This window comes from Alosa pseudoharengus, unplaced genomic scaffold (genome assembly GCF_046254945.1).
Source record: "Alosa pseudoharengus isolate Yale_2024_CS ecotype anadromous, Long Island Sound unplaced genomic scaffold, YU_APseudo_1.1 YU_APseudo_1.1_scf_18, whole genome shotgun sequence".
Taxonomy (NCBI): domain Eukaryota; kingdom Metazoa; phylum Chordata; class Actinopteri; order Clupeiformes; family Clupeidae; genus Alosa; species Alosa pseudoharengus.
The window spans coordinates 20,240,326-20,264,060 of record NW_027468650.1 but is presented as its reverse complement, the minus strand read 5'-3'; the positions used below and the strand labels follow the sequence as shown (position 1 = coordinate 20,264,060).

The 23,735-nt window shown below is 41.1% G+C and overlaps 3 protein-coding genes across 4 annotated transcripts; 2 read left to right on the top strand and 1 right to left on the bottom strand.

Annotated features, from left to right (window-relative positions):
- The first annotated feature begins 2,006 nt into the window (after positions 1-2,006).
- sdr16c5b (short chain dehydrogenase/reductase family 16C, member 5b) lies at positions 2,007-8,761 on the top strand. Of its 2 annotated transcripts, none has more exons than XM_076290467.1 (7): positions 2,007-2,174; positions 3,556-3,896; positions 4,818-4,949; positions 5,192-5,291; positions 5,391-5,535; positions 7,988-8,113; positions 8,261-8,761. In XM_076290467.1, exons 2-7 carry the CDS (start codon positions 3,576-3,578, stop codon positions 8,355-8,357), a joined length of 921 nt encoding a protein of 306 aa, XP_076146582.1. In that variant the 5' UTR covers positions 2,007-2,174; positions 3,556-3,575; the 3' UTR covers positions 8,358-8,761. The 2 variants fall into 2 exon arrangements, with proteins under 2 accessions (XP_076146582.1, XP_076146581.1); XM_076290466.1 differs by having other exon boundaries at positions 2,007-2,185.
- Positions 8,762-9,980: 1,219 nt separating this feature from the next.
- chchd7 (coiled-coil-helix-coiled-coil-helix domain containing 7) lies at positions 9,981-16,385 on the bottom strand. The gene is made up of 4 exons (XM_076290468.1): positions 16,275-16,385; positions 15,321-15,456; positions 14,498-14,596; positions 9,981-10,711 (listed from the first exon to the last, which is right to left on the bottom strand). The coding sequence occupies exons 2-4, from the start codon at positions 15,372-15,374 to the stop codon at positions 10,607-10,609; spliced, it is 258 nt and encodes an 85-aa protein (XP_076146583.1). The 5' UTR covers positions 15,375-15,456; positions 16,275-16,385; the 3' UTR covers positions 9,981-10,606.
- A 375-nt stretch (positions 16,386-16,760) lies between these two features.
- Positions 16,761-23,529, top strand: plag1 (pleiomorphic adenoma gene 1). Its single transcript, XM_076290465.1, has 3 exons — positions 16,761-16,890; positions 21,816-22,148; positions 22,464-23,529. The coding sequence occupies exons 2-3, from the start codon at positions 21,916-21,918 to the stop codon at positions 23,521-23,523; spliced, it is 1,293 nt and encodes a 430-aa protein (XP_076146580.1). The 5' UTR covers positions 16,761-16,890; positions 21,816-21,915; the 3' UTR covers positions 23,524-23,529.
- Positions 23,530-23,735: the final 206 nt, after the last annotated feature.

The window sequence follows — 23,735 nt, the reverse complement described above, 5'->3', positions numbered from 1 at the left end:
GTTATTTTTCTGGATTGTGTGAAATTGAAATTGTGTGTAAAAATATGCCTAATACAAAACGAATATGCACAACAAAACGAATTGGTTTCGTCTTGACAACGTTGAGATTCTCGAGTGCCAAATTAACACAGGACAAGAAAGAGCCATCAGGTCAAGATAAAATGAGAGGAGAAAAGAGCTAAAGATGTTGTTTGTAAGAGTATACACATGGGGGGGGGGTAGTCAACAATCATATAGGCCTAATCCCTATTAATTTACACTATTGAAATATGACAACTGACAAACTCATATTTATTAGTTTTACATGACATGTAGCCAGGGTGCGATTTGTAGGGGGGGATGGTTAGGATTTCCCCCCCTCTGGTTTTCCTATCCCTACCTCTGCTAAATTATTTTTATCGTCGGGGGGGACAACATTTATCCCCCTCTGCCCCTCATATTGATTAATGCTACTTCATATAAGTAAAGCGCTGCAACGTGAGAACAGTCTAGTAGGCTAGCCTACATAATAATCTGACATCAGAAACGCACCGTCACCGTCAGCACTGATGCTGCTGACACAGTGGCTGCGTGATAACTTAATTTGGCCTTGATCGTGCAGGACATTTCAGAATGTCGAGTGTGTAATCCATCATAAATGGCTAGGTTCAATGGAAAATTTAGCTGGACAAATGAAAGAAAACGAGAAGGATTCAGTGAAGCATAATAATGTTTTAGAACCTTCCAAATTAGAAAACTGATGCAACTGAGATGGAGGACAACAGTTGTTACTGCACGTAGAGTAGAACGTAGGCCTATTGTCCGAAGGAACTTACATTAAATGAGGAGATATTTGCTGAATGTCACCAAAAGTGTTACAGAAATTGCTTGGCATCGCTTATTCAATGGCTCTCTACCAAAACACCTGTAGTTTGCAGAGGACGAACGAGAAAGCACTCGTTTGATAAATCAGCCAGTAGTAGACAAATAACTTTTAGAAATAATCTGTACTGCAAAAACGAATGTTGGTGGGTATTTAAACTATCTAGCGGGTTTTTTTTAACAGCTGGAAGAAATAGAAGCTTCGAGGTCTTTACGTTCTGGTTCGTAAATTATTTTCATAAAACTTTAAGTTGCCCTATAAACTTTACTCTCCAAACTCTTCACTGCACTGTAGGCAATTAACTGACAGTATGATAGGCTATTTATTTTCTGTAGGCTACAATAAACACATTTTTTTTTCAACTTTTGCAATATTACGCACTTGGCTACTGAACGCAAATCAGCAGGAGAGAGAATGCACGTAGCCTATGCAGCGTGTAGCTCAACGTGTAGGCTATTTGGTTACCAACTAACACTGTTAGCCAATTCACTAACTTAAGGATGGAGGCAGCAAAAGTAGAGAAGTCATTTCAGATGGGGCAAGAACAAGGTGAATTTGTATGCTTGTCAAAACGTAGTCCTACACTGCATTAGAGGAGCTGATTATCATACCAAGCACACTCGCTGTTTAAAGTCATACACCACGGTAAACTAAAACTAAAATGTTACAAAGGTGGCAAAAACAATATAGGGGAATTATTAGCCATGACTTTACTAGGCTATGAATCGTTCGTTCATTTTTTTTTTTTTTGGGGTGGGGGGTTACAAACTTATTCAACCCCCCCCTCTGGTTTTTACACAAATCGCACCCTGCATGTAGCTATGAGTGCATAAAAGGGAGAAACTTACCCATAACGCATTGCTCGAGGGCAGAGTTCATGCGTAGCACGGGGTAAGAGATCTCACTTTAGTGACAAGTAGCAATACACATAGGCCTACTAGAGCGCAAAAGGCCTAATGCGTGTCTGATACATTTTCGCCCTGAAGTCAACTCCAGTCATGTAGGGCCACCCACGACCAAACCTCAACGCCTCTAGCGGCCTCCACTTTAAACATCTTTCGGTCGATGAAGCCATCCATTAACGCGCACTGTCGCGTCGACCTTTAAAAAGTGTCTGAGAAGGAAGTGGTTAATATGAGACCACGCCTTTCACATCCTGTCCCGCTACCCCGTTATCCATAGCAGGACTGAACTTTGACTCATGTAAACACAGAGTAGGCTACAGAGAAGAAGTCCGAAGGTTGTGAAGGTCGTCAGAGATAAAAGAGACACTGCTGTTGTGTCTAAATCTCAGAATCGCGCTGCCTCCCTTGTACGTAAGAGGTAAGTAGTTCCGCAAAAGACGCTAAAAGCCTAGGGCTTTGTTTTTTACGCAGCCATGATCAAACTGTCAGGATGGTGGCTGTTATGTATGTAGTTATTGTGCCGGTTATTGTCGAGGCAACGTCATTACACAGCCTGCCGCGTGAATCGGTACGCTTTCACTGTCGATCAAAACTTTTAAGTTACATAATAGCCTAAGCTTCAAGTGTATGTGTGTGCGTGCGTGTATGTGTGTGTGTGTGATAAACTCAGGTTACTAGGTTACTCCTAGCACTGCAATCCATACACTGCATTAAAGTAGGCTATTTATATGTTTTCTGTAAAATAACCAAATCTGTTCAACTTTATGAATCAGAATTACGCACTAGGCTACTTGGAACGCACACATTTTGATTGACAGCGCGCACGGGGGCAGCAATTACAGAACTTGTACTTTGTTGGGTACCAGAAAACAATGTTAAGCTAATTCGCTAACTCAAGACTTCAAGGCCATCATGAGTATACAGACGCTGTGTGGATGGATGAAGCACAATTATGCTTTACTGATGTTAAAGTATGCACACTGTTCAAAGGGTATCAAAGTCACACAGTGCTAAACTAAAAGTAAACCAAAGTAAATTGAGCCTTTTTTGGGCTGTATAGTTGATCAAATTAATAAAGGTTGTTAGGCGTGAATAAAGTACTTTGCTCTGACCAATGAACAAACTAGCAATTGTGAAACGCAGGAATACCGCAACCCTTCCAACCAGGCTTGGAATTTCATAATTTTAGGGGCAAGGCCCTTTGGCTTTCAGTTGGGCGTATTTGGCGTGGGGCACAAAGACCACATGTCAGGGCACCAAGGCCAAAGTTAACTATGCTACATAAAAATGATCAAAGTTGTATTTAGCCTATTCACAGTAGTAGACCTTCATCACTCTATGAAACATTAGAATATCTATACAACCTACAGCTACATATTGTAATGTCAGTCTGTTAAATGTAAATTAGCATAGGCCTACTAATTAAATTAAAGTAGTAAATAACATACCTACTTACCGGTAACTTGCACTTACCATGATCTTCGTCTCAATCCTGTCTATCTCTCTATCTATGTTGTTCCTTGACTTAACTTGACTCTGAACTTTTATTCTACTCTTGTCCAAGATAGTACAGGCCCCTCTTATTCGCCCTGTATCTTGATTGCCTATTTTGTATGTCGCTCGGACATACGTGTCAGCTATATGAATAAGTGCAAATGCAAAATTGGATTATAACAATGTAATATGGAAAAGAGCTGTCAAGACACACACACACACACACACACACACACACACACACACACACACACACACACAGTCAGTAACCCAAGCTTATTATCTGTTACACAGGACTCAATACATTCTCCAGCATGAATTTCCTATTGGAGACACTGCAGGTGCTCGTCATGTCCCTGTACTATAACCTGGAGACTGTGTTCCGGCTAGTCATTCCACCCCGGCGGAAAAGTGTTGCTGGGGAGACAGTCCTGATCACTGGGGCAGGGAGTGGCATTGGCCGACTCCTGGCCCTGGAGTTTGCCAAGCAAGGTGCCCGGCTGGTGCTGTGGGACATCAACCAGGAGGGGACCAAGGAAACGGCTCGCCTTGTCATGGAAAAATACAACGTCAGGGCCAACATGTATGTTTGTGACTGCAGCGATCGCGCTGAGGTCTACCGAGTTGCTGACCAGGTGAAAAAACTCTCTCTCTCTCTCGCTCTCTCACTCATTCACTCACTCTCACTGCCCATAGCTGTGAGGTCATGATCTCAGGTTTTGGGGAATAAAGACATGAGAGAAGAGAATGGCAGAGCCAGTAAACAACTGGGATGTTCTCTACTTTTGTCTACTCACCTTACTTTGCATAACAGCTGATATAATCCTTGTTGCTTGTGGTGGCCACTCCCATTTTCCAGTGCTGTTTGCTGTGTACCCACCCAACTTGTGTGCAATATACACACCGCAACAGGCTTAGGGATTGTGGAAGCACCTGAGGCAATGCGTGTGTCTGGGCGCTGGAGTTAGTGGGTGGATAGAAGAGTCAATCAAATTGTAATTATAATAGGCTCACGAGTTAAAAGCGAATAGATTTCAGTGGGCTGTGTTTGAGGCATATGGTTGTTCTTCTCTGCGAACACAAGACAAGTACATGGGATTTCAAATGCTCTAAATTGTATTCTCTAGACAATAGTCAGGTAATGAGGCAAAGAGAATGCAGAGTTTAGTGGCAGCTGAATGTAGACTGGGAAGAGGATAAGCAGTTAAGAGAGAATTGTCTACAAGGACTAGTTAAACAAAGTGAAGGCATACAGCAAGACTGGTGTGTGCAATTGAGTTAAGTAGAAACAAGAGAGAACACTGGAGAAGCGTGGGTAATTTCTGTGTTGAGGTGTTTCTCTTTGCATTCAGATATCTGTCTGCATTTCCCATCATAAATCTGCCCCCACAAGGGGAGAGATTAAAGCATACCTTCAATGACCCTGGCTGACCTGGGTCAAAATAAATGAATTTGAGGGTGGACATGGCTGACCCACTTATGTGTGTGTGGGTGTATGTGTGTTTGCGGTATGTGTATGCGTGAAAACTTCAGTGTGATCTGTTTGCATTCATTAGGTCAAAAGAGAAGTAGGTGATGTGACGATTCTGATCAACAATGCAGGTATTGTGACGGGAAAGAAGTTTCTAGAATCTCCAGATACCTTAATTGAGAAGACAGTCGAGGTCAACAGCATGGCACACTTCTGGGTAAGCGTATATCCTATAGCAAACATGTTTATCACATTTTATATCATGTGTTAATAAATAGTATGGTATTTTGACTGCTTCTTGAAACAACAGACAAGCTTTTATTCATCTGTATAATTAAGTTGACTAATTACATAGTAATTATTGTACCGGTAGTCTTATTGCATTGTGTCTATGTGTGGTATTAATTTAGCAATAAAGGTGTGTTGATTATTCTGTTTGTATGTTTCTGTTAAATGAAGACCTACAAAGCCTTTCTCCCAGCAATGATTGCGGGTAACCATGGTCACCTTGTTAGCATTGCTAGCTCTGCTGGACTAATTGGAGTTAATGCACTAGCAGGTAGGCTACCATATACCCACATTCACATTCACAGACAGATAGCTGCATTAAAACACTTGCCCAGTCCTTCACATGTGTGTTTTATCTGTTTGTTTATAGACTACTGTGCTAGCAAGTTCGCTGCTGTGGGGTTTGCCGAGTCCATGGCTCTGGAGCTTCTGGCCACAGGATCCGAAGGAGTAAAGACCACCATTGTCTGTCCATTCTTCATCAACACGGGCATGTTTGATGGAGCCAATACAAAGTAATTCACATTGGGTAACTTTCTGTGTGTGTGTGTGTGTGTGTGTGTGTGTGTGTGTGTGTGTGTGTGTGTGTGTGTGTGTGTGTCTTTTTCATGTCATGTTTTCCATTTTAACAGCCTAACAAAAGGAAGTGTGAACGTTTGGTTTTTGTGGCAAATCAATGGAGAACTGATGCTACAAAAAGGCACAATCTTGTTTCAAAGTTAAACACCAGAAAAATGTCCTCTTTTTCTCATGTGTCATGTGAAGAACATGTGGTATATTTTCTTGTACTAAGAGCATAGTAATAGTACTTAGTTAACGGCACACACATACCTTTAAAACAGTAAGAAATGCGCTCAGTGGGAGGAAAAGAAGGGTTATATGTCAGTTAATTACAGACATGTTGACATGACATGAGAAGATGTCAAGACAAATTGTAAATTGCAGAGTGCAAATTTAGGTACCTTGCTGACATACAGTGTAACCGGAAAGTTTTCAGACCCTTCACATTTTGTTATGTTTCAGACTCATCCTAAAATGGATTCAATGCGTTTTTTTCTCATCAATCTACACACAATACTCCCAACACTGCACAAAAAAGCAGGTGTTTGGAGTGTTTTTGTAAATGTGTAAAAAATGAAAGACAGAAATATTCCATTTACATAAGTATTCAGACCCCTTGTTATGATGCTTGCAATTGAGCTCTAGTGCATCCTACTTCCACCTGAGCCTAAATAAATTCACTGGACATTATTAGGAGAGGCACACATCTCTTTATATAAGGGCTTACAGTTGATGGTATAAGTCAGAGTGAAAACCAAGCCACAAGGTCAAGAGAATTGTCCGTAGACCTGCGAGATAGGGTTATGTGAAGACACAGATCTGGGGAAGGATACAAAAAAATTCTGCAGCATTGAAAGTGCTTAAGAGCATGGTAACCTCCATCATTCTCAAATCGAAATGTTTGGAACAACCAACAGTCTTCCTAGATCTGACCGCTCAGCCAAACTGAGTAATCCGGGACGATGGGCCTTAGTCAGACAGGTAACCAAAGACCCACTGGTCACTATGAATGAGATCCAGAGTTCCTTTCAGAAGATGAGAGAAGCGCAAAGTGAATCCATCCAAAAATGAATTCATTATTATTTGATCATTATTATGAATTCATTATTAAGATGTGTCTGAAACATAACAAAATGTGGAAAACTTAAAAGGATCTGAAAACTTTCCGGTTGCACTGTACAGTATGGCTCAAGCAATTAAAAACGTTTCATATTGTAGGAAGTCATTACAGTAGGCTGTTCTTTAAGGTTAAAAAGCATAATTTAAAGTGGCGTGTTTTTCACATATAATAAGGGTATGGATCACAAATAATTAAAATAGACTCATGTTAACAAAAATGTACCAAAGAGCTGACTGATTTTAGGCCATGTATATATTTTTTTATAATAATACTGAAATACTAGATTCCTGTTTGTCAGAATCAAACAATGGACCTTAAACATGCCTGTTGATTTGCAGTGTTTGGACAGGTGAACAGGTAGACTTGCTTTCCATGTCATATCATTGATAATATGGAGGAACAGGAGTCGAGTCTGGAGGCATCCCAGGGGTGCCCGGTCACCTTCGAGGGTCAGGAGAGGCTTAGGTCTGACACCTGAGAACACACCCTCAGACAGGAAGGGAGAGGGAGAAGGAGAGAAGGATGGAGTGATTGTGACTGACAGGTAGACAGGCCAGGGCTCCTCCTGCCCTGAGACATGTCTCCCATGTCAAGTTAGATCTCAGTGTTTGTGTGTGAAAGCAGTGTGTTGCGAGTTTTTTTGTATAATTTATTTAACCCCTTCATTTTAGAATACCAATTTACACAAAGATGTCGTCCTAAATATGGACATGATGTCATAAGTGTTCAACTAAGAAACAAGATAGTATTCAAAACACAGGTGACATGAGGATATGAGGTACACAAGGGCAACCGTGTAGGCTACCCAAATCAGTTTGGGTCAGAGATCTGGTTCAGTGTCAGATATGAGTTACGGTTAGGATTTAGGACTGGGATGGGAGTGTTAGATATGAATTCTGGTCACATACTCTTGGTTTACATAGAGGCTTATTTGTGAAATTGCAGTATTGAAGAATTATGCTTTGTTACAGAAATTATGTATAATTTAATACATATACTGTAACCAATTGCAAGCAGCACAATACAATTGTCTACTTTTTATGAAAATAAAACCATTGGGGCTTCGAAGGCTTCCTTTAATGCTTATGTAAAAACACAGCTAGCCTTGATGTTTAAACAGCAGTCTTGATGTCTGATGCTGATGTCATTTTTTTTCTGTCTGTCTAAAGTTACTGATTAAACCTGTTACTGATGGGTTGACACTTGACAGTGTCTGTCTGTGACTCTATTTGAATCTACTGAACCTTATATTGCCGAGTGTTTCACCAGGACATTGTGTGTTTCAGGTGGCCCAGACTGATGCCCATTCTTCAGCCAGATTATGTGTGCAGGAAGATTGTAGACGCCATCCAGCGGGATCAGGTGTATCTCTACATGCCCCGAAGCCTTTACCTCGTCATTGGACTGAAGAAGTGAGTTACCTCTGACCTCTTCACTCTCCCCCTGAAGCTACATAATATCGCTTACAACACACTTACAACTACTCTACTACTATAACCAAAAATTACTTGAAATTAAAGTGTTTTCTCTTTTGCTCTTCTTGTTCTTTTTGCTCCCAGCATTTTACCCACAAAGCTTGGCGTGTTGCTGGGACAGTATCTGGGAGCATTTGACTTCATGGCAGAATTCAAAGGTCGCAGTAAGAAGATTGAATGATCCTGACGAAAGAGTGCTTATCAGTTAACTAATGGGCCATGTAAAGAGACTAAACAACTAATTAGAGGATCAATGTAGTTTTAGGTTAATATGAAATGGAATGAACTATAATGAAGGAATGAATATATCCCTGAGCCTTGTCCACATATTTCAGTTTTTGTACTAAAAAGAAACTCCGTCCACAAATGCCTGGTAAAATTATATGACATGTATTTAATGATAGTGTGGATTTTCTCTTCGTAATGAAGTCTTTTAAATTTTTTAATTTGTTTTTATATTATTTGTACTTGTAGTGACTAATTGTTGTTGTTTTTTAAACTAATTGTTTTTGAATATCTTTTCTATGCAAAGTACTTCATCTTCACTGTTAAATGCGCTATACAAATAAATCTGACTTGACTTGACTTCACTGACCATTAAGGTCTCATAAAATATAATCAAACCATCCTTTAATCAAACTGTCTAACTTACACATCCACACACACTGTGAGTGAGATAGATACCTGCCTTGTGTGAAACAGCCCTTGAAATTGTTTTGTCAAGCCTGTGCCCTTACAGAGTCATAATAGATGGGATGGAGGACATAATACTGCTTGATGATGTGCAATCATTGCCTTACTCCTGCGGGTGGGCAATCCCTCCATTTTAATCAGGCATAGAATGTATACTGAGAGAGAACATTAAGTGTCCAATGACAGAGCTAACATAAACTCACTGAGATTTAGATGCTTATTTCATTTCCAATTTAAAATCATGCTTTTATGGCAGTAGGTTCTAAATCCTCCTATGGGTTTTAATGCGCACAAATATACTATATGATGACTTGGTGTGCACGTGTATGGCAGGGATAATGAGTTTAAGTGGTAGACCTGTGTGAATGCTGTGCAATCCTTAGTATGACTATTGATACATATTTCAAATGCAGAAGTAGACTAAGGTTTACCCTTGTAGCAGGAGCAGTGATATGCTGAATGACGGCAGCACCATCTAGTGCTTACACTATGAACTGCAGCATGTCATTAATGCCTCCCAGATTACCTTCAATGTTGCAATTCTGTACTAGTCATATGGGTTTGCCAAATATGGCCATTTTGGGAGATTTCCCCAACAAGAATAAATCATTGTTTTGTATGCACGGCTACATAATGGACATCACATATCATACATTTCACAGACCATGCCACAGACCCGTTTTCACCAAAGGTCTCATCTCTGGATTAGGGAAGTCAGTCATACACATATAAAAAAGAATGTTGACCTTTCTGGAATCAAATGTACAAATTGTGATCGTCAGTGTTTGCATTTTGCATCTCAAGGAAGGTCCATTATGTAAAAGCTGTCTATAATGAAATGTTTTGAGGGTTTACTTCAAAAGGTCAGAGCCACTATATAAAACTTTATTTTAGATGTTATATTTTACATCTTTACATGGTAACAGTTGTAAAAACTTGTTAACGCATGATTTAGCAGTTCAACAATTTAAAGCATTTGACAAGCTGAACTTCGAGCCATATTTGATGTCATATTTCACATAGCTTTCTAAGCAACATATTCTCATGTAAATGCTTATAGATAATGAGAAACAGGTTCAAACATGTACAAAGTCAACAAAACAAGTACAAGTTCACATGTTCCATATAGTTTATTATGGTCTTCAGCAAAGCCACCAATATGGTGATGTGTTGGCACTAATAAGGCCGCATCTGGTACCAGTTCCTCCTTTGTTCCCGGGGGACTTATAGGGGGTTAGACATTTAATACACAATACTTCACAGCAGTGGTATTGTATTTTTCAGTGAGAACCCCCTGGTCGCCTCAATTTCCAGACAATTGTCAATCCATACCGATGCATTTGAAAATAATATATAAACCACAACAAACATACACACATACAGTAGGCTGTTGTTATCAGCAACATGCACTTCTTTACCACACTCTTTACCGTCAGTACGAGCTTTTTATGACCATCAAAATACCCCTTCACAAGGCATGGGTCAAATCAACTATCCATGATGCAACTATGCAAAGTCCTCTCAGCAGGTGACACACATGCCTCTCCTACATTCATATCCACAGCATTCCCACTGTTTTGTGTTAAAGATGGCCCATAAGGTTCAACCAGAAACAGGGTCTGAACTGTGCTTTCAGTGAAATGTGTCCACAGTCACAGAGACTCTTTCACTGAGGAGTGCTCAGTTAGATGCTGCTGTGTGGCTGCAGCAGCTTGGTTCTTCCTGAAGGGTTTCTTCTCAGTAGGGTTTTCCACCCAGGGCAGCAAGGATCTCCTCACGTTCCGCTGCTGTCGGCATGTCTGGCTTCATACCATCCCGCCGACGCTGAATCATGACATTGTGCTGGGGGTGAACAAATTAAAATGCACATCCACCATGGTATGAATACATACAAAAGTACATGCATACATAAATACATATGTGCATATATGTGTATATACATGCATAAATACAGACACACACATACACAGCCATGCACACATTCATACTTATTATTACAAGTTGTACTAACAACCCCTCTGTGGATAGTTCTGTGTAGCTTTCTGTCAGTACGTATAATGTTTTAATAACAAGTTCACGCTGCACTTATAAGAGTAGCCTAATAAAGGGAGTTGGAAAATGTGACCACATTCGTCTGATCATTTCGATCTCTGTAAAGCAGGTGTGTTTGTTCATCAACATATATACTACAAATAACATTTAGCATTTCGTAGTCTATTTTAGTAACAGTGCGCTTGAAATACCCATGTGTGTCAATTAATGATGAATGAGTAACATTAAGGGCCCTATCATGACATTCTAAAGTGCATCGTCACTTGTCAAAAGTCTATTCAAATTTAGTAGGATGTCCAGTTCACATTGGGAGGGGTTTCGTTCTCAAAAGTGGAGCGCATGGCGTAACAAGGTGTTCCTAGGTCTTTTAATCAGTCATATGGGTGTGTTTGGGGCGTAACATCATTTTAAACCAATGAGAATGACATCTGTCATTCCCTTTAACGGCGCAACGCGCGATATGTCAAATAAATGCATCGGTATTTTGGCATTCAACGGCGCATTTGAAGGAGGCTGCTTGCGAGACCGTATGGAATAGTCATTCTTAAACCATGCTTTACTAAAACCTAGCATAGCCTTCACGCATTTGCACTCGTCTATTATTTGAACTCATTGGCAAAGTGAAACTAACTTCACCAAGGAGTCAGTCAACGACAAGACAGTTATATGCAGTTACTTTCACTATTGACTGACAATGGGTTACCATCGAAAACATAGGCTGGAAAAAGCAACACTTACCCTAATGTTGCTCAAATGACTGAATAAAACAAAATTTATCCTGCAGAGGAGTTGCTTATATCTCGTGACAGTGCGTCTTCAGCTGTGCTCCATACGTGTCTCTCGCCTCTCCCCTAATCACTTTTAACCGTCATTACCAATTTGCAAATGATGGTGAATAACTACTCATCATGAGATGTACAGTATTTCGTAATATGTTTATTCTAATTATGTTTACCATTGTAATCGTGCGATTTGTAATGCTTTGCATGGACGTGCACTGGTGTGCGTTCATGAATGATAGAAGGATGGTGCGTGCACCTGCCAATATGACTGTTGACATGCGCTCTTAAAATAGCATATGAACAACTCGCCATTGACTTCTGACCAGGTTTAGGTGGTGTATGATAGCGATTTTTAGACAACACGCCAGGTCCCTCCCTAGGTTGTTAATTGCCACACCCCTGGGCGCAATGCTTAAAAAATAAAGGTGCAAAATAACAAATTCAACTTCGCGCCGGTGAATAACGAACTTTACGCCATGCGCTGGTGACCCAAAATACAGCCCTAAGTCAGTCTTTTCTGTAAGATATGTTTCAATAACGAGTTATTAACTCACACTAAACTGACGGAACTTTCAGCAGCAGTTCCTACTAAGAACCATGGGCATGTTTAAAGTGAGTGGAAACATAACACAATAGCTAGTTATTAAGACACTGGAGAAACCAGTGGAGATAGTGGGAAAATATTTTCTCCATGAGAATCAATTTGTTCGAAATGCAGGAGACAGACAGTCGCCTACTCACGCTCTTGCTCAATTGTTAGAGGTGAGCTAAAAAAAGAACATATATTTACAACCCTGTTTCCGAAAAAGTTCGGATGCTGAGTAAATTGCAAATAAAAACAGAATGCTATGATTTGCAAATCATGTAAACCCGTTTCATTGAGAATAGTGCAAAGACAACACATCAACTGTTGAAACAGACAAATAGTATTGTCTTTTTGTGAAATATATGTTCATTTTGAATTTCATGGCACCAATGCATCTCAGAAAAGTTGGGACAGGGGGGATGTTTACCACTGCGTTGCTTTTAACAAGTCTTTAAATGTTTGGGAACTGAGGAGATCCATGACTGGAGTTTTGAAAATTAAATGTATTCAGCTGCTTGACAAGTCTGGGGTCTTAGTAAATCGTGTTTTCTTTTGTTCCCACAATGCACCCAATGTGACAGGTCTGGACTGGAGGCAGGCCAATTTAGCACCTTAGGGGTATCCTACGAAGCAAGGTTACTGGCTTACCCAGGTAACTTCAGGAGTATCTACTGATCTCCAAACACGGCACTTTAGAAGCAATAGCTGCTTAGTGCAGTGTGATGATGAAAATGATGCGACAGGCTAGTCCATTTTGCCTAAATTTCATTGCAGCAACTCAAAATGGTACTCAGTAGTTCGTATGGACCCCACATGCTTGACAACGTTGGGGCATGCTCCTAATGAGACGGCGGATGGTGTCCTGGGGGATCTGCTCCCAGATGTGGACACGGCCATCACTGAGCTCCTTGACAGTCCGTGGTGTAACCTGCCGGTGTTGGATGGACCAAAACACAATGTCCAAGAGGTGTTCTACTGGATTTAAGTCAGGGGAGTGTGGGGGACAGTCAATGCTATCAATTCCTTCATCCTCCAGGAACTGCCTGCACCAGGAACTGCCTGCACCAGGAGGAACCCAGGGGCCTCTGCACCAGTACAGGGCCAGACAATGGGTCTGAAGATTTATCCCGATACCTAAGAGCAGTGAGGGTGCCCGAAGGTTATCTTGCACCATAGAGGTCTGTGCGTCCCTCCAAGAATATGCCTCCAACGACCATCACTGACCCACCACCAAATCGGTCATGCTAAATGATGTTGCAGGCAGCATAACGTTCTCCATAACATCTCCAGACCCTTTCACGTCTGTCACATGTGCTCAGGGTGAACCTGCTCTCATCTGTGAAAAGGACAGGGCACCAATGGCGGACCTGCCAATTGAGCTCCACAGTGCTGGGCAGTGAGCACAGGTCCCTCTAGAGGCCATCGGGCCCTCAGGCCACCCTCATGAAGTCTGTTTCTGACAGTGTGGTCAGAGATATTCACACCAGCGGCCTGCTGGTCATTTTGTAGGGCTCAAGCAGGGCTCCTACTGTTCCTCCTTGCACAAAGAAGCAGATACTGGTCCTGCTGCTGGGTAAAGGATCTTCTACCACACTGCCCAGCTCTCGTAGAGCAACTGCCTGTCTCCAGGAATCTCCTTTCGAGACTGCGATGGGAGACACAGAAGTCCTGGCAATGGAACGAATTGGTGTGCCATTCTGGAGGAGTTGGACTACCTGTGCAACCTTTGTAGGCTCCAGGTACTGGCTTATGCTATCAGTAGTGACACTGACCCTACCCAAATGCAAAACTTGTGAAAAATCAGTCAAGAAGGTTAATGAGGGAAAAATTATCAGTTGCCACTGATAACCAAAACCATTCCTGTTTTGGGGGTCGTCTCATTTTTGCCCCTCTAGTGCACCGGTTAACTTTGATGACACCAAAGCAGGTGAAACTAATTCACAACCACCTCTGTACCGTAACTGGCCAGACCAATAGCTTACAAGTTTGATAGACTTGATGCTATACTCCTATGAAAAAGTGTTTTGATCAGTGTATACAATAATTATTATAATCTATGCTTTTCGCTGCAGACCTACAAATTTGCTGGTTGATGACTTTACAATTGAAGTGGCAACACTAACACTATGAATCAAAGGAGAGCAATACATGTTTTATTTCATAGAGGGTGACTGGCAGAGTCTCATTGGTAGACTACTCAATACTCACCCAGTACTTTCTGCATTCCTTGTATCTCTGGAAGTAGAAACTGCACATGGACTTGTCATAGTTGTTTCTGTTAAGGCAATTCTGGGAGCCATCACTCTCCTGCAGATGCCCACAATCACAAAAATATGTTAACACAAACATAAAACTATATGTGTGTCTACTATATGTCATAACACAGCCTAATTTGCAAGTTACTTATTGACACGACTACACATCACGTTTTAGCATGCATCCTAGCATTTTATTTGCTTTGCTGAATTTCACTACCTTGTCTGGGAAGAAAGTTTAATAAAATTATGGCTGTGTAGACACTGTTATTTGTCTTAATGTTGCATAATTGCTCTGTAGGTTCTGTTGCCTGTCTATCTCGATTTTGTTTTGCGTTCTGGATTTTCACTCTGCCTCAATTGCCGTACTTCTGTCAGTACACTTTGACACGGTGCATTGTGTGCTTACTTATGTATTGCGTGAATTTCAACAGGATGGTGCTGTCAAAAATCTAACACCAACACAGTGCACTTCAGTGTGACTGTTGAGGGTGAAAAGGTTCAATCATTCCAAACTCAACATTTTAACCGTTATGACAGTATCATCCGGGTACCTGCAGCGCACTTCGTGTTGCAAGGATTCCTAGTCCATTTTCCTTTCCTGATCACAGATTCCCCCAAATCCTACATCCTGTCCCTATTCTGAATGAGGTGTCTACTGACCGCATAGTAGGTTAGGGACATGGACCATCTTCAGTAATATCATATGATTTAATAACATATCTACTTTATATGTTAAACACTTAAAGAAACATCTGGGGTTAAAACTCTCCTACCTCGATGCAGGGATTGGCATCTTGGTTGCGGACCCTTCGAGCATTGGCGTTCATCGTCTGGCAGGCAGCATCGGCGTCCAGACGAATGGAGAGGCGAGGTAGAAAGGGGATAACGTAGAGGCCAACTGGACACGTTCTGTGGGTCATTGTGAATATTACACATGCAAAAGTTACGTCAGGGGAAACCATTACTTGAGGTCGGAAATAGCAGACGGAATAACAACACTTGGACACCCATGTGACTTAACAGACTCCATAAGTTAACGTGACATTTCTTCAAATCAATTTAAAATGTGCTAGAAATGTTGCACAACAGTTAACCTGACATTAGCGTTAGCTAACATTTGAGCTACAAACGTAATCACAGAGCAGGGCTAACCTTCTCGTTTTACACTTCTTAACTGATCGGCTAGTCTAACTGTTACATGGAATTTACAACAAAACCCGGCTGCAGTTAATACAATGATTCACCAAAGTCACCTCGTCAATTAATCGTCAGTGCACAGCACAGCAAAATAACTCTGACCTTCAGCTATCTTGCTAACACAGTGTTGTGTAGTGTAGTTGCTTAATGATAGCTTACAAGCTATATTAGCAAGGGCAATTCAGCTAACTTGCTCTGACAGAACTAACATTGAGATAACGCCAAATAGCAAACATGTTATGGTTAATTTTAACAACATTTTACATATTATATTCCACATTATGTAGCTAGTTCTGTAACACTGGTGTTCAACTTCCAAACAGGCTGCCACAATTTCATGCACATACCATTGAGTTAAGGTTAGCGATAGCCAATATAGCTGCTATCAGTTATGTTGCTCTATTTTGCAAGGCACTTTATTGCAAGCCTTTTCGTCCAATGTGCTGCGAACTGTAATTTGGGAAGACTTGGCTACGTAGTAATTTATTAACAATATATAACTTACATGTTAATACTAGAATGGTACCCACCTCGCATTGGCTGTGTCGTAGTCGTTAAGCAGCAGGTCGTAGGCTACTCTGTACCATGCTCTGTACTCACATTTCTCTACCCCTCATGTCCGATCAAACGTCATTCTAAACACTACACAACTGAACTTGGGTACGCCTACCGATGACCGACAGCAGCTAGCCTACCAACCCGCGTGTGCGTTCGGTAGGAGAAAGTTGCGGCCACACAATCGACTGACATGCCCAAGAACCAATAGAAAGGCTTACAGCAGTATGTTAGCCCACCTATTGTTATAAATGAAAGTAAAAGGGAGTCAATGCGATTGACAGAATCGCCAACGAGTCCTAAAATTGAACATTATAAAAAGGGACCATCGGTGACAGTAAAATATAAAAATGACAGGGCGTTTCACAAATCAAAAGTAAGAGGAGGGCGGGACTGCCTGTGGGCGTGGCCAAACTGTATGTTTGGCTGCACCGCAGCGCATACACACAATGGCTGCTGGAAAGAGGGGAAAGCAAACAATTTTCAGGCCCGCCGAGTCCAGCAAAAAATATGAGAAAAAAATTATTAAAAATTCGGAAAATAGTTGAAACTCAAGAAAAACACCGTAGAAAGGATGTTAACGCTTCTGCGGTGAGTTTGGCGTGTGTTAACTAAATTGTTACTGTCTGCTTGAATTAAAATATCGGGGTTATTCAAATTATGAGAGAGGGGTGAGCTAGGGAAAAAAGTTTGTGTTAATCAGCGCCCAGTTTAGGACCAGAGAGAAAAGCAGCGGAAGACATAAATATAAAGAAAATTAAAATAAATTGTGTCATTAGTTTGTGTCAAGTCACGTTGCATGCAAACGAATGTCAACACTCGGGGGAAGCGACTGAGTCGTGAAAAGTTGAAGAAAAGTTTTTAAATCTTGCTTAGTTTAAGTTTTTATCTGAATATAATAACAACCGCGCTACGAGGGTAGCCGAAGCAAACGCACGCGCATTTTAATGCTATAAAAATGATTATAAAATGCATGCTGTGAACACGCCGCTTTAATTTTGACATGTATGTGCACGCGAAATGACTGTAAACATGCTGTAATCGATGGTAGCAGGTTTGCATGTTCGAAAAGTGCATTTAAAGATAAAAACGTTAGTGCATTAAAATTTTAATTAAAACCATAAGAGGTTATCACACGAATTATTGTCATCGGTATTGTAGTAAGCTAGACTGTGGAAGAGTTGATAGGCTAAAAGAGGTGCGATGTAGCTAAAACGCCAGAAGTAGGCTATCGAAGTGGAGAAGTTGCTTGTCAATATCATAAACAACCAAAATGGAGGGAGACGTGTAGGGAAACTAATTAGGCAATGTTAAACATTCTCTGTCGACATAGCTCATCAGTCTAAGCTTCCCTGTCAAAGAGTCCTTTAACTTTAAACCAATGGACATATAGTGAGGTCTGAAATTGCTGCTGTTTGCGTTCTAATTCGGTTCCTTCATGACGCGGGCTTGTGGCGTTCTTGTATAGGTTGCGCCGTTGAATATTGGTCGGTAAATAACCATGTCATGCGGAGTTGCAAGAGAAGTACTTTCTGATTGACACTTTTCCACAATAGCCTATATCGTGAGAAAATGTATAGCCATGTAGATTACAGTCAGCATCACACCGCCATCGCTTAGTGCACGCTTTCAGGGATGCAAGAATCTGGTAAGGAGAGACATGTTCCCTTATGCGGGAGATCAATCAGAGTCCGAGGCTATTTGGGAAACCAGACCACTGATGTTGAGTGACAATCTCTGAGTGAAATCTGTGAGTTAGCCTATAGATTGGCAGTTGGCGAGAGGATTCCCGGTGGTTTGCCATGGAATTTTTCGTGTCATCCTAAAGTCCTGTCTTGCACGCGTTTCTTGTGCAACCTCATGTTTTCTGATGAAAATAGTTTTGTTAATTATAAGAAGATTTAATTAGAAGTATGTGGCCAATGCAAGTTCTCAAGAAATGCATTAAGATCAAAGTATGTGCCCTCCTCTGTCTTACACCAGCTTATTTGTGGCTGTTAGGCTAAGTTTAGGCTATTGTCCCGACTTCTCCATACGCTTAGGGTATAGCAGGGTAGCTGTAGGTTTGAAGGAGTAATGAGACCTATGGTTTCTTAAAGAGACAGAGGCACCTATCTCCCCCACCTTCTGCTTTGTGAGATTCATAGTCATTGCTCATTGACTAAGTTCCACTTTCATTTCAAAGTTCCATCTAGGCTATTTGCTTATGTCTGAGGTTGTAGTTTTTGTTGATGAGAATTTCTCTGTACAGAAAATAAGTCAGGTTGACATATTGACATTGATTGTTCAAATAAAAGATAATTAAGGATACAGGGTGGATTGTGGGCTATGTAAAGAACAGTTTCTGCATTAAAAATGTTGAATTGATTAGACTGTTGGAAGTTATTTGTAAATCAGATGTGACAAAAAAGATTTATTGTGACTAAAATTAATAATTTTATTGTTTGTCTTTGTTTGTTTGCTTTCCAAACATGATAAGAAATATGCATATATAATTAATTCCATGATGTCTGCTGAAGCAATTTCAAGTATTTGCTGTTAATTATGTTAAGAACATTATCTGGCCTTTTCTTAGATTGTAAGCATATTTTAGGATTAAATTATATCTTGTGTTTGAAAGCTCTACCTTTTTCCCAGGCATATCATTTATGGTATACTTATTTACATGTGCCTTGTCTGATATCTTGTTTAGTATTGATGGTTAAGTTCTGCACATTTTACAACCATTAAATATGTATTTTTATTGGTTGGGAGGAGAAGTAGTAGCACAATATTAGTATTAGTTGTTGAGAGAGTGTCATGTTTACGTAAATGGTGCCTCATCATCCCAAAACCATACTCCTTGATATACATGCTGTTGTTGCAGAGATGTGTGTTCAGATGTTTAAACCTTAAGTGTTTTTTGTTTGTATATTTTGATGTTCAGGGGTAAAGGCACACAAAAAACTTTCTTTTAGACATTGCTTTAGAAACTTGCATGCTATTTTAGAAATATGTAGCGTACACTAATGATCTGGAATTACTTTCATTTTTTAATAACACATTTATAATACTAATATAATCTGTAAATAATCAGAATAATGCAACTACTGTTGTTTTACAGTAGAATATTTTTAGGATTTAATAGGCTAATAAATTCAAAGATTATTTGCAAGACCTGCCTGAAACAGTTTATTTATAGAGAAATCCTCTTATCCAGTATCATACATTCACAAAGTATAATTTTAGACTACAAGACTAAATAAAAGGTGTATTCCACAAATTCATATATAGCCTATTTGCAAATACAACCCCATTTCAAAAAAATGTAAATGAAAACAGAATGTGATAATCTTCAAATCTCATAAACCCATATTTAGTTGCAGAAAGATCAAATGTTGAAACTGATATATTTTACTATTTTAAGGACACTGCAGAAACAACAGACAACATATAAAATGTTGAAACTGACATATTTGACTATGTTATGACAATATATGCTCATTTCAAATTCGATGCCAGCAGCATGTCTCAAAAAAGTTGAAATGGGGCAGCAAAAGGCTGGAAAAGTTGTGTATGCTAAACACAAGGTGGAACATTTCACAACTAATTACGTGAACTGGCACCGTGTGTGGGCAAGTTCAATAATATAAGAATAATGCTCCTCAATGTGAAATTACAAAGAATTTTGGGATTTCATCATCTATATTAGATTATCATTCAGATATTGAGCGAATTTAGATAAATAACAAGACAATATTGGATGGCTAATGGCACTGCCTTAAAAACAAACCTGTTTCTGTTAAAAAACAAAAAACTAAATATATATATATATATATATATATATATATATATATATATATATATATATATATATATATATATATATTGTGTTAACATTTGATAACCACTGTCTATGAACACATTTTGATGCTCCATCCACAAATGCTGGTTAAAACACTACCATGCAAAAAAGAAACCATATTTTGACATGATCCAGAAATGTCGTCTTAACTCTGCCCCAAGCTAATTTAAGATGGAACTGAGGCAAAGTGGAAAACTGTCCTGTGGTTAGACCAATCAAAATATGTAATTCTTTTTGGAAATCATGGACTCCGCATCCCCCGGGTTAAAGACAACTTGTTTTTAGTACACAGTTCAAAAGCCAGCATCTATGATGGTATGGGTGTGTTAGTGCCTATGGCATGGGCAGCCTGCACATCTGGAAAGGGACAATCAATGCTGAATGATATAGAGGTTTTTAGCAACAGCTGTCATTCAGACAATGTCTTTTTCCAGGAAGACCTTGAATGTTTCAGTAAAACATTGCCAAACTGCGTTTTATGCCTATTACAACAGTATAGATCCATAGTAGAAGAGATCAGGTGCTAAAATGGTCTGCCTGCAGTCCAGACCTGTCACACTGAGTGATGTGACAGGTCTGGACTGTGAATGAAAAACACAATTATGAGGACCCCAGACTGTTGAGCAGCTGACATCCTATTTCAGGCTAGAATGGGACGACATTTCATCCTCAAACCTCAGTTTCCAATAATTTACATATTGTTGTCAAGAGAAGACAATTGATATATTCTCTTTGCACATATATAGGGTTAACATGATTTGAACATCATAGCATTTTATTTTTATTTACATTTTACACATCGTCCCAACTTTTTTTTGGAAACGGGGTTTGTTCTTAAATTTTGTCCACAGTTCAAAAGTCACAACTTTTTTGTCTTACAAAAAACTCCCGGAACATATAATGTTGTTGTACTTTTATGTACAGACATGTCTAGAGATTACATTTATATGCACCTTCATAGAAGTTCAAACAGTAAGTGTGAATCAGTTTCTCTTTGTTTTATCTTGGCTGTATGGTATTGGTAACTCATATAATGTTACCTATTTGCCATAATTGCCTATCAAAATGAAATATAAACTAATACAATATTTATTCAACAGTTTACTGAAGTGTCATAAAGCTTATACCTATCCAAAATTTAAACTGCTCATTGTTGGCTTTTCTATTAGGTTAAAAGAAACTTACTAAGGACTATTCAAGTATAGAGCTCAATGACCAAAATATATGCACCACATTAATGTCAGAATGGTTGCTAGGCCCAGTATCTGGTGACTTCACCATTATTCTGTTTACTAAAACTTCAACTCTGTCACTGATTACGTCACAGTGATTTCCATCAGGCAGTGAATTTCAGTGTAAGGGGGGGATAACTTGCTCGAGCAAGCTTTCCCGACATTCATATGATTCAACATTAACCCACAAACTCACCTACAGCTGGTTCAGATGATTCACTGGTGTCTGTGATGTTTTCATATGCATGCTGTCCTTTGTACTGTTTTTCATCACATTCCTATAGCCACAAAATGATAGTAAGGAGTTGGTGACCACATTTAGTCTTAAAGTAAATCTTACTCCTCCTCCTCTCTGTCCCACTTTGATCCTGTTGATGTTTTGTCCCCAATTTAATACATGCCCACTCTCCTCTTTCTGTTTGTCCCCTTCCTCACTTTAGGTCGTTGGCTCCTTGTGGTGTTGAGAGTTTAGGGTCACTTACACTCTCAGCATTGGGGCACAGTGCATGCTACCACTCGGCCAGCCTGCCCTAAGTTGCCATGGCCACAGTCACCCCTGGCGACTGCCCTCACACCACAGACCGAGCCAGGGTGAGGAAGAGGAGGGTGGAGGGCAAAGGGAGGAAGAATTTTCTATGCCAGCTGTGTGAGAAAGCCTTCAACAGCGTGGAGAAGCTCAAGGTGCACTCGTACTCACACACTGGCGAGCGACCTTACAGCTGCACTCACACCGACTGCACCAAGGCCTTTGTGTCCAAGTACAAACTGTTACGGTACGATTGAAAGTATACATATATACATATTTGTGTAGATATTGTGAAAGTATAGTTTAGCATAATGACCATTCTTGAATGCTGCCAGAGACAAACTTGTCCTCTATTTCTTTACTCATTCACATTTGTTTATTTTCATGTTTTTGGATTAAAAATAATAGTTATCATGATAATACTTCTGTGGGAATTCAAACCATGTCAGTCCTTTGTCACAGTTAACAAAACTGCGGTCCAAAATACTTGAAAACATGGAGTGCAGTCTTGAGGTCACTGAGTTTAAACTGGGGTCATTGAGTTCATTGTTTATATCCCAAGGCACATGGCCACACACTCACCAGAGAAGACCCACAAGTGCACTTACTGTGAGAAGATGTTCCACCGCAAGGACCACCTAAAGAACCACCTACATACCCATGACCCCAACAAGGAGGCCTTCACCTGCAATGAGTGCGGCAAGAGCTACAACACCAAGCTGGGCTTTAAGCGCCACCTGGCCCTGCACGCAGCCCACAACGGCGACTTGACTTGCCAGGTGTGCCTCCAGCCATACCCCAACACTGCCCTGCTGCTAGAGCACCTGCGCGGTCACGCCGGCAAGAGCTCCTCGGCCGCCAAGGAGAAGCGGCACCAGTGTGAGCACTGCGAGCGCCGCTTCTACACGCGCAAGGACGTGCGCCGCCACATGGTGGTGCACACGGGCCGCAAGGACTTCCTGTGCCAGTACTGCGCCCAGCGTTTTGGCCGCAAGGACCACCTGACGCGCCATGTGAAGAAGAGCCACGCCCCTGAGCTGCTGCTGGCCGTCAAGGCCGAGCCGGTGGAGCTGGAGCCAATCGCCTGCCAGCTGCCGGCTGCCCCCTGTGAGATGGGAGGTGGCGCCGTGAAAGACGAGTTGTCCGTCCTCAGCGGTGGTGTCTTTGGCCCCTCCCCCCCATTGACGCTGCGCTACCCGTTGGGCACCTCCTCCTACTCACCTCCTCCGCCCCTTAGGGCGGAGCTAGAGACCTACCTGCTGGAGCTGCAGGGTCACTTACCCTCTGAGCCCGCCCACTCAGAGGACCTGCCCTTGCCCAAGATTAGCAGCGCTGCTGCGGCGACCAGCGACTCCCTTAGCTCGTCGTCGCTGGAGTTCTCCCAGCTCTTCAACTTCCTGCCCCTCAACGGTCCCTGCTATAGTCAGGCAGCTGGGTCAGCACTTGGGCTCTCCTACCCAGCAGAGGAGGGGCTGTCCCAGGATCCCACTGCGGAGCCTGTCAGTCCCCTACACACTCTCTCCTCTACTTATACCCCGGGTCTCAGCACCCATGCACATACACACCCGGCCAGCCTGAGCACAACCACCACCCTGCCTCGCTTCCACCAGGCTTTCCAGTAACACCCCCCCCCCCAACACACACACACACACACACACACACACACACACACACACACACACACACACACTCCAATGCAGTTACGTACAACTACAAACATTACCAGTCAAAGAACAGTCCTGATGCCAGTAACACATGATGTGTCATCACAGATATACCATATATAGAGATTTATTTTGTGCTTTATCAGATATTATTCACAAACACATCTTCT

Coding starts and splice junctions, on each gene's coding strand:
- sdr16c5b (XM_076290467.1), top strand. CDS start 3,576: ATGAATTTCCTATTGGAGACACTGCAGGTGCTCGTCATGTCCCTGTAC. Junction 4,950..5,191: donor ACAGCATGGCACACTTCTGG/GTAAGCGTATAT, acceptor TGTTAAATGAAG/ACCTACAAAGCCTTTCTCCC. Junction 8,114..8,260: donor CTCGTCATTGGACTGAAGAA/GTGAGTTACCTC, acceptor TTTTGCTCCCAG/CATTTTACCCACAAAGCTTG.
- plag1 (XM_076290465.1), top strand. CDS start 21,916: ATGGCCACAGTCACCCCTGGCGACTGCCCTCACACCACAGACCGAGCC. Junction 22,149..22,463: donor TCCAAGTACAAACTGTTACG/GTACGATTGAAA, acceptor TTATATCCCAAG/GCACATGGCCACACACTCAC.
- chchd7 (XM_076290468.1), bottom strand. CDS start 15,374: ATGAACGCCAATGCTCGAAGGGTCCGCAACCAAGATGCCAATCCCTGC. Junction 14,597..15,320: donor ATGCCAATCCCTGCATCGAG/GTAGGAGAGTTT, acceptor GGGCATCTGCAG/GAGAGTGATGGCTCCCAGAA. Junction 10,712..14,497: donor AGGAATGCAGAAAGTACTGG/GTGAGTATTGAG, acceptor GTTCACCCCCAG/CACAATGTCATGATTCAGCG.